At 42.8% G+C, this 18,400-nt stretch overlaps 1 protein-coding gene across 2 annotated transcripts in view; it reads left to right on the forward strand.

Annotated features, from left to right (window-relative positions):
- Positions 1 to 16,448, forward strand: part of LOC119376769 (breast cancer anti-estrogen resistance protein 1) — a 62,922-nt gene extending 46,474 nt beyond the window's left edge. For both annotated transcript variants that reach the window (XM_037646496.2, XM_049411085.1), the window contains exons 6-7: positions 2,954 to 3,228; positions 11,358 to 16,448. In XM_037646496.2, the coding sequence (XP_037502424.1) occupies positions 2,954 to 3,228; positions 11,358 to 12,617 (1,535 nt within the window). In that variant the 3' untranslated portion in view covers positions 12,618 to 16,448. The remainder of the gene's footprint in view (positions 1 to 2,953; positions 3,229 to 11,357) is intronic.
- Positions 16,449 to 18,400: the final 1,952 nt, after the last annotated feature.

The following is an 18,400-nucleotide window of genomic DNA, read 5'->3' on the forward strand; positions in this document are numbered from 1 at the left end:
CATGAGATTCATTCTCAGCCATGATGAGTACACTCTGTCCACAATGAATGCCAACTGCAACAAAATTTTAGACTGCATAAATAGCATTGTTTCAGATAGTGTAAATCATTAACAGTTTCTGCAAAACCTTGTGTTTGAATACACCTCGGAGGCAGTGTGGGTAGACTTATATTATAGGGACAACCACCAGGTGCACGTGTCACCTGCTTAAGTGCTGTTTGGAGGCCACCAACAAGAAAACTACACCTGTGGCCTTGGAAACATTGCTTCAGTGGTATCTACTGCTCACACGTAATGAATTTAGCCAAAGTAAAATATTGTTCAGTTGGCCTTTAAGCCTATCTCTACAGGGCACACTCAGTGAAAACGAACAAAGTATAGCAATAATTTTTTTATCCATTCAAGCAAACATAAACCTTCCAAGAAAGCAAAAAATGTTCTAGTCAACATACTTATTTCAGGAGGAGGCTTTAAAAAAAAAGAAAAACTGAAAGTATGCTGAACTGCAGTACAGTAGGGGGTTTTGATATTTTAATGGTAGCTGAGAAGGTTTGTTTGCCGTTTTCAAATAGAGTGGTACTGTCACTTTGATCAACACCTGTATAAATTGTTTTTGACCATTCCAAATGTTGGCCTGCATGTGGCAGACTTCAGAGCAGAGAACTGTGTACAGCGCCACAGTGCACTCTTTGCACCAGGCCTAAATTTACTCTTGAGCGCTTCTCTTTTGATCATACGACTATTATTTTGGCTGCATGAGGCATCTCCTTGTTTACTTTTTGCTTTTAGTAGTCGGTGTAGTGTACTTCAAGCATTATTGAGTGACAAGGCGTAACATGAGAAGCTGAGTATTTGCATCCTTTCTGTGAGGTGGAGGATGGGAATGCTAGTCAGTCAGAACCCTTAGAAGACATCAGTATCAGTTTGGAAAGTTGGTTGCCAGAACAAATACATGATGCTCTGTTGCGTCACCTATAATGCAACATAAAAGAAAGAAAAGCATGCTGTAAGGCCGAAGTATGTTGTGAAGCTGAATGTGTGTCTGCTGGTGTTGGATGGCCTCAGGTCTTCTTAAGCAGGGGCACAGTACAAAGTTCATTGACCAGCCTGGCTTATCCTTGGTAAAAAAATCCGGCAGATCCCACGCACTGTGGGAATCGATGTAATGCGAAGCAGCCAGCAAAGAGCTGCACACATCGCTTTGTTTTTTTTTTAGCCAAATGAAATCATTCATGCCATGGCATCTAGTTCACCATATATCGCATGTTTGCCATGCACGCGTGCATGCACAATGTGGTATATACCATGCAGTGAAACGTATATTCTGGTATATACACTGCATGACCGATCATTTATGTTCACGCACTTCTGTCATGCCATACCAATTTTGGCATATATCCAGTTATCTAAACGGCCGGAAGTGCACCATAACAGTGTCATGTAAATCATACCGTACATGACATGCATAACGTAATTCGCATGTTAGGACCTCTCATTTATGTTCGTCATACAGTCACATTGCACAATACCAATTTTGGTGTATATCAAACGAGCGAAATGGCCGCGAGTCCACCATGAGCGTGGCATGTAAATCATGCCATACATGACATGCATATCATGGTTTTCATGTTACCACCGGTCATTTATGTTCGTCATACATTCGCGTCACGTAATACCAATTTTGGTGTATATCAAGCTAGCGAAACGGCCGCGATAGCACAGTGAGCGTGACATGTAAATCATACCGTAAATGATATGCATATCATAATTTTCAAGTTACCACCTGTCATATATGTTTGTCATACAGTCATGTTGTGCAATATGAATTTTGGTGTATATCAACCTAGCGAAACGGCCGCGAGTGCGTCATGAGCGTGGCATGTAAATTATGTCGTGCATGACACGCATGTCATGATTTTCATGTTACCACCTCTTATTTACGTTTGTCATACAGTTGCGTCGCGCAATACCAATTTTGGTGTATATGAAGCCAGCGAAACGGTCGCGAATGCACCATGAGCGTGGCATGTAAATCATGAGATACATGATATGCATATCATGGTTTTCATGTTGCCACCTCTAATTTACGTTCGTCATACAGTTGGGTCGTGCAATACCAATTTTGGTGTATATCAAGCCCGCGAAACGGCCGTGAATGCACCATGAGTGTGGCATGTAAATCATGACATACATGACATGCATGTCATGGTTTTCATGTTACCACCTGTTATTCGTGTTCTTCATACATTCACATCGCGCAATACCAATTTTGGTGTATATCAACCTAGCGAAACGGGCGCGAGTGCGTCATGAGCGTGGCATGTAAATCATGACGTGCATGACACGCGTGTCATGATTTTCATGTTACCACGTGTAAGTTATGTTCGTCATGTCGAAATGTGTCGTCATACCAGTTTTCCTAAATAAACATTCATTTAAACGGACGGCTGCGAGCGCCCCGAGACCATGCCATATAAATCATGCCGCACGTGACATGCGTGTCATGATTTGCACGTTGAGACCTGTCATTATGTTCGCCATGAACTCTTGTCACGTCATACCAGTTTTGGTACATATGAAATTAACGGAATGGCCGCAAGAGCCCCAAGGCCGTGGAATGTAAATCATGCTGTTCATGACATGCATATCGTGATTTTCATGTTATGACCTGTCATTTGTGTTCGTAATACGGTCATGTTATTCCATGCGGATTTTGGTATGCATCCAATTAACGAAATGGCCACGAGAGCACAAAGTCGTAGGCGGCTTCTGCATTGCTTTTTATTTCAGCACTAACAGATGTCATAGTGAGAAGAAAAAAATCCTTTTTTTTTGTTAGTTGATCGTGAGATAGGTCTTCCATACTAGATGAGTGCTGCTATGTGCACTTCTCCAGTTTCATTGTTCTAGAAGTCGTTCTTATTTTTTCCTCCTGCTTTCCTCTTGCCTTCAGGATCAAACAGATCCAGCTTGGAGCAAGGCCATGAAATGTATGACATCCCAACCAGCAGTTCTCGACGTGTTACTGATGGACCTCCGAGCAGAACTCAAAGCCCCCGTGGTAACCTCGGTGCTGTGCCTCCACCGCCTGGCCATGGCATGACCCTTTTGCAATTTTATGATGTGCCAACCAACAATGCACCTGCACCATTCTATGACACGCCTCCCAAAAGAGCACCGGCAGCACAGACAGTCTGCATGGAAGGCGTGTATGATGTTCCTCCACAGGTTAGTGCTTAAACGGAGCATAATGAAGATTTCAAAGACGTGTTTACGGGGGTATGTATAATTCTTAATCAGGGCAAAAGAATGCCCCTTACTGGACTGTTGCATGAGGTTAGAGAGAGCATGTGCTATCACTATCCATGTAGTTTTGAGCACGTGCTCACTCAGGCTCAGAACTGTTCAGAGGGCATCATAGTAATGCCATGGGAGCTCTTATAGGAAAGCTCTGTATGGATACAAGCAGGGGCGTAGCTAGGGGGATGGGGGGGTTGAAACCCCCCGAAATTTTTCGATTTTGCATGTGCATATATACACGCACACATACGAACGCACGCACAAACATACAAAAAGGATGGTTGACCCCCACCCCCCTTAAAAAATTTCTGGCTACGCTTCTGGATACAAGTGAGGCACTATACACCAGGGGTGTAAGTACACATATGACATGTACAATGATATGACATATACAAGGCATATGACATGTACAATCAAAATGACACAAGTTAAAAATGGTAGGGAAACATGCAATCATGCACATGCATGCATGCACGGACAAGTATGCTTTACCTACATGTACAGAAGCCCTAATTATGTTTGTCACATATGTCCTATATCCAAACCTGTTTGAAAGCAGAATCAGTGCTTATGAACCACTATTTCATCCTAAGTTCATTTTTAATGGAAAAAAAAAAAACTAGGGGTGTGCGAATATTCAAGTTTCATATTCGAATCGAATAGTACCTAATCGAATAATTCGATTCGACTTTCGAATAGCTGGTATTCGAAGTTTCGAATAATTCGACAGGACGAATATCTGAAATGCGACAAAGGCCAATGGTGCAACTTGGTTAGGGTGTGGTGGCTAAAACTAACACTAACGTCATTACAGCAGGCCTTTCGTTTAAGCTTTCACCGACATCCTGGCTCAAAAGCGAGCGCATACTGATCTTAATTCATATATGCCCAGTGTCCTACACTCAAACCTCATTATAACAGTCTCATCTGCCACGAAAATAACTTCGTTATATCCGAAAATTCGTTATAAACGTTTATTTGTAACACTGTAGCTATGACAAGACTATTCTTCATTTACTTTGTTATAACTGATAATTCGTTATATCTGTGTTCGTTATAACGAGGTTTGAGTGTATATGTAGGACTCTGGGCATATATGGGTTAAGGAAGAATATGTCATTTCCGCACGTAGAAAAACACATGAGAAAACTGTCAAGCCCTTCACAACTTCGTTCCCGAAACGAAGGCACGGACTTCTTGCGTAGTTCGGTTGCGTATGCCGCAAGCACCATAAAACGTCCTGACTTTGTCCTGCGAAACTCTCAGTCATTGGCTTTGCATGTAAAAATTCGTTTATGCTGGGCAGTATCACCAACTCGCCCAACTTTCAACTTTGCTGTGCAGTTGCCCAAAGGCGTCCGCAGAACTTATTGCAGGGGGGTGCAAAGGGAGGGGGGGATCCAGCACTGACAGCTTTCACTGCCGTGACATCACCTGCAAGATTAATCAGTAGTGTGCAACGTGCAAAATTGGTTGGAAATATAGAAGGCCGTGACCTGAGTGTGCTAATCAAGCTGTGTAGCTCATTGCTACCGCATCGAAAAATATTGTCCGAAATTCCAGGGAGGGGCAGCTGCCCCCCCCTTGCACCCCCCTCCGGACGCCCAGGCAGTCGCCTCTGCCGCACCGAACCCCTCGTTCAGAAACTCCCATCGTTCCGGCATGCAGTTAAAACGCTGCAGTGAACGGGCGCGCGAAGAGTTTTGGGCCCGGAGCGCCCATGGCGATGAAGCACAACATTACTGTTGTCAGATGAGCCGTATTGCGCGACCATGGGGAAAAAAAAGCTAGCTACTGTACCCCCCTCTGTTAGTCGTGAGTTTAGGAGTGGCGCTGCTGACTGGAATGGCGGCTCTTCTATCAACATATGCTTGTGCGCCCATAAAAGCTAAACAAAAGCCACTCCCAAACGAGTGCGTATTAAAACTGTCGGCACGCCGTAGCGTCCCTGATTTTTCCTTTGTGTTGCCGTAGCCGGCGGTACACACTTTGTATAAATATACTATTCGATATTCGATTCGAATTCGATTCGAGGTGAAATTTCACTAATCGCACACCCCTAGAAAAAACAGAAGCCACAGTTAATGATAGTCTCTGAAGTATATTCTGAAAGGATAGGATTTTAGACCTTCCTAACCCTCCTGTGACTATGCCCGCTTCTATTAACTTTCTTTCGAAGTGACACGATATTTAGCATTTCATATTCAAAGGTTGTTTTTCTTGAATATTTATGTTGAGTAAAGTTAGAAAGTTTCCCAATTTTAATGCCTTTAATCTAGGGGTGTGCGAATATTCGAAATTTCGAATATTTTTCGAATAGTGTTTGCTATTCGATTCGATTCGCACTGGAATTTTACTATTCGAACTTCCCAAAAACAAATACAGTCAATGCCCGATTGATAGTGACCCCTTCAGATTTTCAAGATGCTTCACCTCATTGCACTCTCGTATTGCGGCTAAGCTGCATTCAGGGGTGAGACGGCTGAAATCGATTTGGGAGCAGTTTTGGGAGCAGCAAAATTTCAATTTAGGAGCAGGAGAACCTTGTTTGGGAGCAGTTAGCGGCATTTATTATGTCGTTTTTGGAGCTTGAAAAAACAAATTTGCAGTAACTTGGAGGAACAAGCACATATTTTAATCGGCTTAGAATACACATAACATTCAAGGAGCCTTTGGAGAAAGCTTTTTTTTAACAGATTATTGCCAGGTATGAACTACACTACCTTTTTACAAACCGCGCAATTTATATAACCCTGGTAACAACATATGAAATAGATAAAAAAAAGTTTTTCCAAGTAGGTTCACTTTACATTTGAAAATAAGAAAAGAAAAAACATCACACTTGTCAAATAATAAAAAAAAAATCCCGCTGTGATGGCTTTCGAGATAGAGCGCGCGCGCGCGCCAGTGATCGCGACCGCGCAAAGTTCTAAGTTCCTGTCTGCTTCGACGGCAGGCCTTCCGAGCGTGGTGATGTTATCGCATGCAGCCTCCGAGCGACGGCAATGGGCCGGCTTAAAGCCCCTCCATGCGTTTTCCGCAGGCTAGGTAGACGCGAAGTAGACGCGATGGAGGGGCTTTAGGCCGGCTCGTTTGCTTCGGCCGCGTACGTCGCCTCTGCTCGCGTGCTTTTACCCGCTGTATAACATACAATTCGCGGGGGGATGTTATCAATTAGGACTTCATACCGGAAGGACATGACGGCGACGACAAGAACCCCTCGAGACTGTCCATATAATTGCTATCGCAATAAAAACTGATTGCACAAGAATTGTATAGTCACATAGCAGTACGTCTTTGAACGGTCAATGAATGATTCCGACTAGCACGCGATTGCGGCGACGCCTTCGCGCGTAACATCAGGAAAGAACAAAAGCAGTATGGCCACCGACGAACGCGCCAGTATGACCACCCCCATAGGCGTGCGCACGAAGTGGGGGGGGGGGGGGGGGGCAAAGTCGATACCGCCCATACTTTGACTTAATCGGAAGGAGGGGCGCTGCGATTTATATTTGCCCTCCCTGAAGGGCGAACCCTCAGGAAGCTTTCGAATAGCGTACGCAAAGCTTTGCGTTGGCTTTTCGCACAACTGCGCATGCGTCGTACGCTAACAGCTTGCGGGCTCCCGCTAAGTGACGGAAATAGCGGGCCGCAAACGCTAACACTAACTTAGCGTACGCTATTCGAAAACTGCCTAAAATAAAGCGCCTTCAGCTATCTGCTCGGCTGCGCGGGTGGCGTAGCGTCAAGTGTACCGCACGCTTTTAATAGGTGATAACAAAAGCGCGCTGCGCCACCGTTCGCTGCCACCTCGTGAGGGACCGCCTTCAAAAATGCGTCGCGAGCGCCGAGAAACCTTACCCCTCGGACACTACGTCGTTGCCGCTCGGACACTACACATATTTACAACCGCTCAGAGGCGATTATCACAGCACTATGGAAGCCTCTATTACAAAGGCGCGTAGAAGGACACGCTTGGGCGCGTTAACGTGTTCTGCGAACGTATCCCTGGCGCTGCTTCTAAAGTTACGTTTTCCCACGCTGAAAGTGACGCGGGCTTGAAAATTCTTGATTGTGGGGCCGTTTCGGCGCAGTTCGGCGCAATTTTTGCAATTTTTATGCTTTTGGAGCAGCTTGGCGCAGGAAAACGGAATCGTATAAAAAATGCGCAATATGCGCAGCTGTCTCACCCCTGTGCCTTTCCAACTCCGTTACGGTCGAACTTTGCCAAGAGACAGTCAACGTCCGATTGGAAGTGGTCCCTAGATTTTCAATATGCTGCACCTCTTCACACCCCGGTATTGCGGCAATGCTGCCTTTCAAGCTCCGTTACGGTCGAACTTTGCCAAGACACAGTCAACGTCCGATTGAAAGTGGTCTCTAGATTTTCAATATGCTTCACCTCATCACACCCCCGTATTGCGGCAAAGCTGCCTTTCAAGCTCCGCTACAGTCGCAAATATATTAACTCAAGAAAACGCTGGTTCCAACATGGAGATGAAAGATGTGGCAGAGGCGGGGGCTAAATTATAGCTGTTTTGGACCTGAAATTTGGACAGGAAGTCCGAAAAATCGGAAGCCGAAGCTTTTTAGCATCCAAAATTTCAGATGTTCTTATATATCGATGTCTACGAGGCAGATTTGGAACTCCGGACTTGAAGGGAGCACACCCTTGTCCGCCACATCAGTTGGGCTTCCACAGAAGTTGAAAGAGGAGGAGATGCTGAGGAAATGGCATCTTTGCCTATCACGTGTAAAGTGTTGTCGGCAACACTTTGGTTGCACCAAATCATGTACATAAATACAATTCGGCCTCTACACTGCCTCATTCTTGATAAGACAACTATGAAACACCACCCCGCCAGTGCTTCATCAACCTAGCGAAAAGAAACTCTTTCATGCTGCTATCTCATAAGAATATGCTTAGGAATCCTCTCTAACTTTTTTTCTGCAATTTCGCTTCGAAGTATTCGAAAAATATTCTAGAAATATTCGAAAAATATTTGATTCGATTCGCACTCACACTTCAATATTCGAATTCGCTTCGCACCCAAAATTTTGCTATTCGCACAGCTCTACTTTAATCACATTACTATCACTTGTAGTCTGTATAAAGAGGGCCGATTCTGGTTATTTAAGTTCATTATGCGTTTTTCAGCTTTTTCTTTTGCCCCATCTTTTACTTACTGTCATGAGGCACCAGTTGGTATTGTTAGGCTTATTGGTAGGGGTGTGCGAATATTCGAAATTTCGAATATTTTTCGAATAGTGTTTCCTATTCGATTCGATTCGCACTGGAATTTTACTATTCGAACTTCCCAAAAACAAATACAGTCAACGCTCGATTGAGAGTGACCCCTTCAAATTTTCAATATGCTTCACCTCATTACGTTGTCGTATTGCGGCAAAGCTGCCTTTCAAGCTCCGTTACGGTCGAACTTTGCCAAGAGACGTCTGATTGGAAGTGGTCCCTAGATTTTCAATATGCTTCACCTCATCACACCCCGGTATTGCGGCAAAGCTGCCTTTCAAGCTCCGTTACGGTCGAACTTTGTGAAGACACAGTCAACGCCCGATTGGAAGTGGTCCCTAGATTTTCAGTATGCTTCACCTCATAACAACCGGCAAAGCGGCCTTTCAAGCTCTGCTACGGTCGCAAATGTATTAACTGAAGACAACGCTGGTTCCAACATGGAGATGAAAGATGTGGCAGAGGTGGGGGCTCAGTTAATGCTGTTTTGGACCTGAAATTTGGGCAGGAAGTCCGAAAAATCGGAAGCCGAAGATTTTTAGCATCCAAAATTTCAGATGTTCTTGAATATCGACGTCTACGAGGCAGATTTGAAACTCCGGACTTGAAGGGAGCACACCCTTCTCCGCCACATCAGTTGGGCTTCCACAGAGGTTGAAAGAGGAGGAGAGGCTGAGGAAATGGCATCTATGCCTATCACGTGTAAAGTGTTGTCGGCAACACTTTGGTTGCACCAAATCATGTACATAAATACAATTCGGCCTCTACATTGCCTCATTTTTGATAAGACAACTATGAAACACCACCCCGCCAGTGCTTCATCAACCTAGCGAAAAGAAACACTTTCATGTTGCTATCTCATAAGAATATGCTTAGGAATGCTCTCTAACTTTTTTTTTCTGCAGTTTCGCTTCGAAGTACTCGAAAAATATTCTAGAAATATTTGAGAAATATTAAAAAAATATTCGATTCGATTCACACTCACACTTCAATATTCGAATTCGCTTCGCACCCAAAATTTTGCTATTCGCACAGCTCTACTTATTGGCTTAAAACTGCAATAGAAAATACTTATGGAACTTTCTTTTCCAGAGAAATATATTGTGTAGGCATTTTAAAGAGTTCCTTTAGAATTGTCCAGAAATATTTCATCAGTTGTGTGTAGGTTATGACCGTTGTTCCCGATTGTACTATTGTTCCACCTAGTACCATTGTTCCATTGTATTACTTGTAACATCATTTATATTTATTTGACAGTGGTGTCTGTTGGACAAATGCTCTTTAGATACAAAATTCCAATTGACTGCATATGCTTTGTACAACATTCATTGAGAAAATGTTGTTGAGAACATACTACATTGCAAGGCAGCTTAGATCAGTGGAACTGCTTCACAATTATTACAAGTTACCGAAATTCAACCTGCCGCAGTGGTCTAGTGCTTATGGTGCTTGACTGCTGACCTGAAGGTCCTGGTATTAAATCCTGGCTGCTGTGGCCGAATTTTGATGGAGACAGAACTCTAGGGGCTTGCTTGTGTGCTTAGATTTAGATGCACGTTAAAGAACCCCAGGTGGTCGAAATTTCCGAAGCTCTCCACTATGGTTTCTCTCATAATCATATTGTGGTTTTGAGACGTAAAACCTCAATATTTATTATTATTACAAAGTTATTGAAATTTGTTTGTCTTTGATTAATTATATTATTATTTACATTAATTATATTGAGGGACACCTGTTAGCTTTCATAGAAAGGATTTTTTAATATACATTTATCACTCAATACAGCATGTCCAATGGGCTGATTACAGATTCACTACAAAGACTATATGTTTGCATCAATTATGCATAAGCAGTTGTTGAGACTTGTAGGTTCACCATGATATTTGCAGTGCAGTCCACTATTCAAGGAAACACACGAGTGTCGAGAAGGTCCGAATTCTTTCTCCTGGCAAGTGTGCAATTGTTTGGCTTTACAGCGCAGATTACTTGTTGATGGCACTAGCACCCTTCCGTACACCTGTGTAGTGTAATGATGCAGCTTCAGGCAGCACTTGCAGCGAGACCACCATCATAATGCACACAGGGTTATTTGTTGGGCAGCCTGTACAACTTCCGCTGCCTCTGTTGCCACGCTCACAAAAATTCATCTCATGAGCTGCGGTTATCGCAGCGAGACTATTTTCGTTGGGAATAGTGAGAACCGCACGTATGGGTTTTCCTATAAGCAGTGGGTTAGACTGTACACAAGCTTGAGTTGCTTTTTTTTTATATGCATACATGGCTTTATGCACTGTTATGGAAGATATGTATATAGTAGACTCTCGAGAAACGGAAATATCCTAAACGGAACTGCTGCTTAAATGGAACAACCGCCTATGATATGACTGGTTTCGTACTTGTACTTGCACCCTTGTTCATCTCTCAGTAAATGGAACATATTTTCCTGGTCCCTTCAGGTTCCGTTTAATGAGTCTACTGTATTTTGCTGGTTTGGTCAACCAAGCAGAAGCAGAGAAACCCTCATTCACTCTCAAAATTCACTGCTTTTGTTTCATGAAGGTTAAAATTTTAAAGAAGTTCACTTCTGAATATACTTCTGACTAGCTTTATAGAAAGCATATTGTGTTGGGCATAGAGGCAAGTATGCCATAGCATGCTTACGGGATTGAAGGTAAGCAGTTTGTAAGACAAGGCATGGCTTCTTTATTTCTTACATTTTTACAGTAGCTATGACCTGGATCTGTCTATGTGGCAATGCTAGTAGCTCAACATTGTGCACGCTTCTTTGTTCTATGTTACGCTGCAGGTAACACGTGATGCTCCATTGCCACAGCCAATGATGGACGAAACGGATGCTTCCAGGCGACATTCCTCATCTAGTAGTGACTCACGTAGTTCGCGCGATTATGAGACTGTTGGAGACCTTAAAGAGCTCCACCTAGAGCGTGATGCAGCTCTTGAGGTTCTGGTAAAGGTCCAGCAAGAGTTGACAAGTGCAATTGGGAAGCTGTTTTCACTTACTCACTCCACACTGAAGCGACAGGAAAGTGTCACCGCAGAGAGTCGACTCTATGACATTAAAACAAGCTGCCACAAGCTACGAACTTCTTTGAAAGAGTTTTTAAACTTTGCCCAAGGTGCCCTTGCCAATGCATCGCATGTGGAGGACCGGAAACTTTACCAAAAGTTGGCCCGATTGACAAAGCCATTGCTGGACTCACATCAGGTGGTGGTGGCAACTACCCAAGCCTTGGACGACAAAGGCTGGCAGCTCTGTATGTCTCGTGAAGCTGGCCCTGATGAGCTAGACCAGCTGATCGCATGTGCTCGGGGGCTGACAGAGGATATCCAGCAAGTGGCATCAACTATTCAAGGGAACTCGACGCTTATCTTCAAGAAGTCTCCTCTCATCAGTGAGTCTGGGAGGACTTCGCAAGAGAGGCCTTTACCGGTGCCGCCAAGAAAAGAGGATGACCAGTGGGCCAGCGATTACGACTATGTGAACCTTGAATCCAAGGCATCGGTCGAGCGCGAGAATGAGGAGATCAAGGCAGCACTGCCAGCTGAGTTGAGCCAGTCTTTTGACAAATTGTTGCAGCAGTCGCAGCTCATTGTTGAAGGCATCGTGCAAGAACCGCAAGCTCTGTCCAGCATGCCTGGATTGGACCAAAATGACCTTCAGATCCTCAACTTTTATGGTGCCCAGATTGACACCCACATTCTATTTCTGACTAATGCCATTGATGCCTTCTTGGCTACCATTGAGAACAACCAGCCTCCAAAGGTGTTCATTGGGCACAGTAAATTTGTCGTGATCAGTGCTCATAAGCTTGTGTACATGGGGGACACAGTGTACCGGAATATTGTGAATGTAGACATTAAGAACAAAGTTTTGCAGTGCTCAAGTAACCTGTGTGAAGCTTTGAAGATGCTCATCAATAGCACTAAGAAAGCAGCCTTGCAGTTCCCATCAGTGGCAGCTGTGCAGGAAATGGTGGACAGTATTGTTGACGTGTCACACTTGGCCAATGACCTGAAGGTGGTTGTTATGCAGGCTAAGAGGTAACCTGGGTTGTCCCTTCCTGGACGTGCTCAAGTTGCATCTTGGAAGCCTACTATTGAGCGGCAGACACATTACGCTTGCACTTGCAAAAGCAGAGCACACTGATGTTGCAGCACTTCTTAAAATATAATGGTGTGCTTCTAATGAAACCAAGGTCATTGAAATTTGTATAATGCTGAAGTTTGCTGCAGTAGGCTCAGTGCACTGCATTGACTTTGTATCTTAGCAGTAGAGTTTTTACTATTGTTAGTCTCCTCATGTTTACCTCTTCACAAACACACACATACACGCACATACTACATATATACATATAATAGCGTGCACACAAAACAGGGTGACCCGTGAACCCCATGTTGTTCACTAATACGAAAAGAATATATATGCGTCGCAGTTTTCTTACAGCTGCAGCATAATCCCCAAATGCAGTTGCAAACAGGGTAAGGAGACAAAGCATGAATTTTGTGCCAATAATTGCCACATTGGCTCAACCAACTGCATTTCCTGTGACATTTTCTTTCAGTCGATGTCTTTAATGGACATATTTATGGGGAAGCATAGCACGACTGAATAAAATCTTGGGTGGCAATGCGCAGATCAGCAAGTTGACATTGATTACACAATGTATATATTTTGCAAATAAGCCATGTTTTCTCAAGATATCTTAGTAACACTTTAAGATATACATCGACCTTCACATCAGATAAGCTTGACATTATGATTAAACGAATTAAGACAGAATGAATTATTCTTGCACTCTGTGTAGTGAAGCATCTATTTTTGTTACCAGTGGCCAGCTGTTTTAGTACTGAAGAACTCTGAGGAATCACTTCTATCATATTTGTGGTTTTGTGGTCTTCTTATCAGTTTTATCCGAACAGTAGAGCTTGTAGCCTTGTGTCTTCTGTTTTATGCAGCACAGCCAAACACTGCTCAGCACCTCATAGGTTCTGCTTTAATATTTTATGCACTTAGTCACAAAGCAAGCATTGTCAAGAGACATGCATTGGTGATTTGAGAGACTGCTCGGTACGTTTCTGCAATGTTCAAGCCATCACACACACTTCAATGCAGTATTTGCACTTTATTGTAGGCAATTCAGTGGAACCATGTTTATCATATACTCGGATGTCTATTTCCATGTTGCTGTGGTTTGATGTAAAAGAGTTGCACTCGCACTAACTCCTCAAATGCAGCTTGATCGTCTGTGTACTAAGTTAATGGAAGATTTTATCCAGCAAGGGAGTTTAAATGCTATGTTTATGCTTTAATTATCTTGTAGCTTCGGTCCACCATCAATTCATTCTCAAAGTAAGAACCACACTGAGACAACAATGCTGTTTGTCAGTTTGGCTGCATTGGTTGACAAACTTGACACTATATGCAACAGGAAGATGATACGTGGCACTCTTGTCATTCTCTTAAATGCTTAGGTGACCATCAGTGTACAGCCAGGCTTGTTTTTCATTTGCGCTTTCAGAGCAGTAGTGAATTTACTGTTGGCAGTAGAACCAAGTTTGCAAATGTTTGGTAGAAGCATGGTCCATTACAACCTGCAGGATATTTTGCAATAACATTGATTACTAGATGACACAACTTATATAAACATCTTCTTAGGTAAGTGAATATGAAGCTTTTCGGTTAATGTTGCATTATGTTTATTTCACTAGCATGTATGGCACAAGTTCACTTTTTTTGCCGGTGCTTTTAATGTCGATGAAAATTAGGCGCAAGTATCATGTCCAAGCCCTACTTCTTTTTAGGTGAAAATGTGCCCTTGGCATAAAATATTAACGTAGAAAACTTAAATCTGCAAAATTAAGAAAGAAAAAGTTGAAAGCTACAGGTATGAAGTAGAGAACAGCGTGGCTATTCAAGAGGTTTTTTAATTTCTTCTGTTACTTTTTACCCACAGTCGTGTAATAGGCTAGTTGTACTTTCAAATGGCCTCTCGTTTTCAACATGACCTTAGCTGTTATAAACTAAGTGCACAGATTGCTTTTGGTCCCAAGTTTCAAGACAAACTATTAACAAAATATTTCGGTACTTCAAACAAGATTTTAACTACTGTGGAATACTCCAGTGGTAATTGTGATAAGCGAATGGGAAATTAGAATGTGCTGTACTTGGCATCTCTGTGAAAGATGCATTGCCTGATTTTTTAAAATGTGCATTATTTTATTCAAGGATCTGCATTGCAGCAAAAAAAAAAGCCATGTGAAGTGTAGGTTATAAAATTTTAACTGTAAAGGACCTTCAGCTCTCTTGGCTTTTTCTTGGCTGAACTCCTGATAACTAGACATACCCACAATAATTTTTTGGCATTGTTTGGTGCTAGGCTATCAGACTTTCGGTGCAAGGAATGCGGACTACGTACAACTTCAAATATTGGCATGCAACAGCCTCAAGTGTCCCTTTTTAAGTAAGAGATTAAATACTTGTGATCAGTGTGCAAGGCCCTGAACATGCACATGCATCTTTGAAGCACTCTCAAACACTTGCATGAAATTTGTTCTAGAACTTTGTATTGCTTCGTGCACATGCAGTGAATTGCTTGATTTTTACTTATGACTGGAACGATTTTATGTCCGAGCTCCATAGTATGGCTGCCGGTGGCTATTTGGTGATTGATGCAATATCTGGTCATTTATCTGACATTCATTAGCTGGACTGAACAGGGACTTGTTTACTTTGTTCAGCAGAACAAGGCTGCAAAAGCATTGTTATGACATGGTTGCACAGATGCTGCCACTTGCAGAAAGGAGTGGTCATTCTTTTGACAAGTTTGATTTTGACGAGTGCCAAAGACTGCAAGAACCTCATATATGAGAGTTTCTGTAAGGTGCAAGGACAGAGGATGGTGTGCGGGGAAAATTTTGTTCTCCGAGTGCTGTGTTTGATATCTGACGAGGCATACTGGCCTGCAATATTACCAGTGCATGGAACATAGCCCTACAAACTGCTTGTACTGCATTTATCGCTTCTGAATGGACTTTTATAATGGTCGGATCTTTGTATGGTATTTGGAGATGTAGATCTTTTAATGACTACGTTTCTAGTGTCCACACTACATGAGGAAGGCAGGTCATTTGTTGATCACTAAAGGCAGAAGACACATTCTTGTGAAATGGGAATAAAACAATGTAATTTTTGTTGGTGTAAATGGAGCATGCTTATTGAAACGAGCTTTGCGCATGCCCGCTACTGCCTAGTTCGTGTTGCACATGCGTACTTGTTTTCACTTCACATACATACCGACACACATGAAGCAAGCTTGCAGATGAGCCACAGTATTGTGCAACTGATGAGAATGTATGGTGAGCACTCTGAATTTATACGCTATTTTAGGGCAGCCTCTACTATAGAGTTTTGCATGCCAAGTGAGTCTGCTTAAACTCAGTTCCTGGTAAATCTTGCCTCATTGCTGCCCCCCCCAAACTTTGGAGAGTTCAGTGTTCCTAGTCAGAATGTTACTTCGATCTCAGTGCAATTGGAATCATTCCTACTGCAAAAGTGTAAGAGCGCAAGCCAACATTCTGTGCAATTCTGAAGTGCTAGCCCTTATTCTTTTTTTCAACACCTTTGACTCTCCATGTGGCCCACCAGTTTGTATTTCAATTCCCATTTGCTCATTGTGTAATGTGGCTGGTTTCACATTACCTTTGTACACATATGGGAAGTAGCTGTGTTGCTTTCTGTGCTGTGACATCTGGACCTGATGTCAACAAACAAGGGCGCAAGTGGTTGCAAGTTGGAAATCTGTTAGTCGCAGTGAGGTGTTGTTTTGTACATTAATACAGATGGTACTGTACATATTAATAAAAGTGTATCCAACTATTCATGTGTTCCATCATTTTTGACCTCAGCGAGACTGCGCACAGCCACTATGTTGGAGGGACACCTTCTGGAACTACAATGGTGTATCCAGCATACTTTATGCTACACTGCTTTCTCATTGTTGCTTCTAGAGAACTTCGTTCAATGAGGACTAATGGAAACTTAAATGTTTGTGCTGGGCCCTAGCACTGATATAAGTACCCTTAGCACTAGAATAGCCTTACAATGATGTGTAAGGGACTATTTAAAACACTAGTAACAAAATGTACCTGAAAACATGTGCAAAGGCTTAGCACAACAGTAATCTTCTCAGTGTGGCTGTAAATGTTGCAGTGTACGTATTAAGGTAGAAATTGATTAATGTATTTTGTTCAATAATGACTTCCGACTAAAATAATGACGTTTTGGCATGTACCTTCCTATTTGTGGATTTTCACCCTTAACCAGGACCTTCTGATAGGGGAACGAAGTTTTGACATTTGTGGTCGTTTTTTTTTTCTACACAGCCAGGAACTTCATAACTAAAAGGCATCCCACTCCCGGCATTCTTAAGCCTCATTCAGTAAATATAAAAGTATATACTTTGCCCAAAATGCAACAATGGCAAAGGGACTACTTTTCTAAGAATATCGATTCTTGCATGTCGCCACGAGACTGCTGTATGAGCCTGCAAATAAGAAGCTAAGTATATATACTGCTGCATCTTCACACATTTCAACTACCACAACTCTTGTGAATAAGGTGGGGACAAACGTAACTTCTTTAACACAGATAAGCTAATCAAGCTTTTGTAATAAAACGCCAAGCTTAAAGTTTTGCCGTTTGTTCTATTGTATCGTACCAATATTTAGTACTATACTTGTAGATGATTATTATCGAACAAAAAGTTATAGCAAATCTACCGCTTAAGTGTTGTAATATCATTTCTAAGTCTTTCGTATTTCATTGACCCAGTTAAATGCAATTTAATGAGTGTATGTGTGAGCACCTCTAGATACACATGTATATAAGGAATTGTGTACTGCAAGAAATCAGTTCATGCTAATGCTATGCAAGACTTTTGATAAGCAACCGATTATACAGGAAATGCAACGAAAAACGCTTGACCTCTTTGCCACAGGATATGGATACTTGATGTTTTGAGGGTGGTATTTGGTAATTATATTTTAATATGCAGGTTTTCACACGGTGCTACATATGTCACAGAACTGTCACAGTTTTGACGTAAAATCTTAGTAGCCATTACATAAAATGTAAGCATAACGCCGACCAAGGAACTGAACACGAACTTGTGCCCTAGGAGACACGGCACATTCATCTGAAATAGATTTTCCGAGTGGAAACAGTTACCAGTGTCCTCACTTCGGCTGGTTGTTGCACCCTGGCAAATATTCTCAAAAAAAGGAAACTCAACAAGAAATAACGCTCCCATTAGGGGGTCCCGTCAGTAACTCCTCAGGATCCAATAAAGTTCGTTGCCTGTCTGTCTGTCAACAAACAAACGTCACAGCGCGCTACACAGCACTTCTTTCTCTTCCCTCTGTCGCGATGTTAAAATCATTTACTAACACTTACACAGCAGGGGAGAGCAAAATTTATTTGAGTGCTGCTGTCTACGGTGCAAATTTGTGAAATTGAAAGTTCGCCTCTCGGTAGGCGCTGGTTTTTTTAAAAAAGCCTACAAGCTGGCAAATCACAGCGACACTTAAATGCAAGAGAGCGCTCGCAATGGCCCAGTTCCGACCTGCCAGGCTTCGCGATGTGACGCCGCTAATGGACGACAATCCAACGTCGACGGCAGCCTTTCTCGCCGGCCTTCTTTATGTTTCAGAGCGCCGCCTTCGACGCCAGGTGCACCGTGCTCATCACGACGACGTCAGGGATCCCTAGTGTTCTTCTTGGGAAGCAGTGTTTTGGGGCACATTACATCCGGGAGTTTATGAAAATCTTCG

This window comes from Rhipicephalus sanguineus, chromosome 1 (genome assembly GCF_013339695.2).
Source record: "Rhipicephalus sanguineus isolate Rsan-2018 chromosome 1, BIME_Rsan_1.4, whole genome shotgun sequence".
Classification (NCBI taxonomy): Eukaryota; Metazoa; Arthropoda; class Arachnida; order Ixodida; family Ixodidae; genus Rhipicephalus; species Rhipicephalus sanguineus.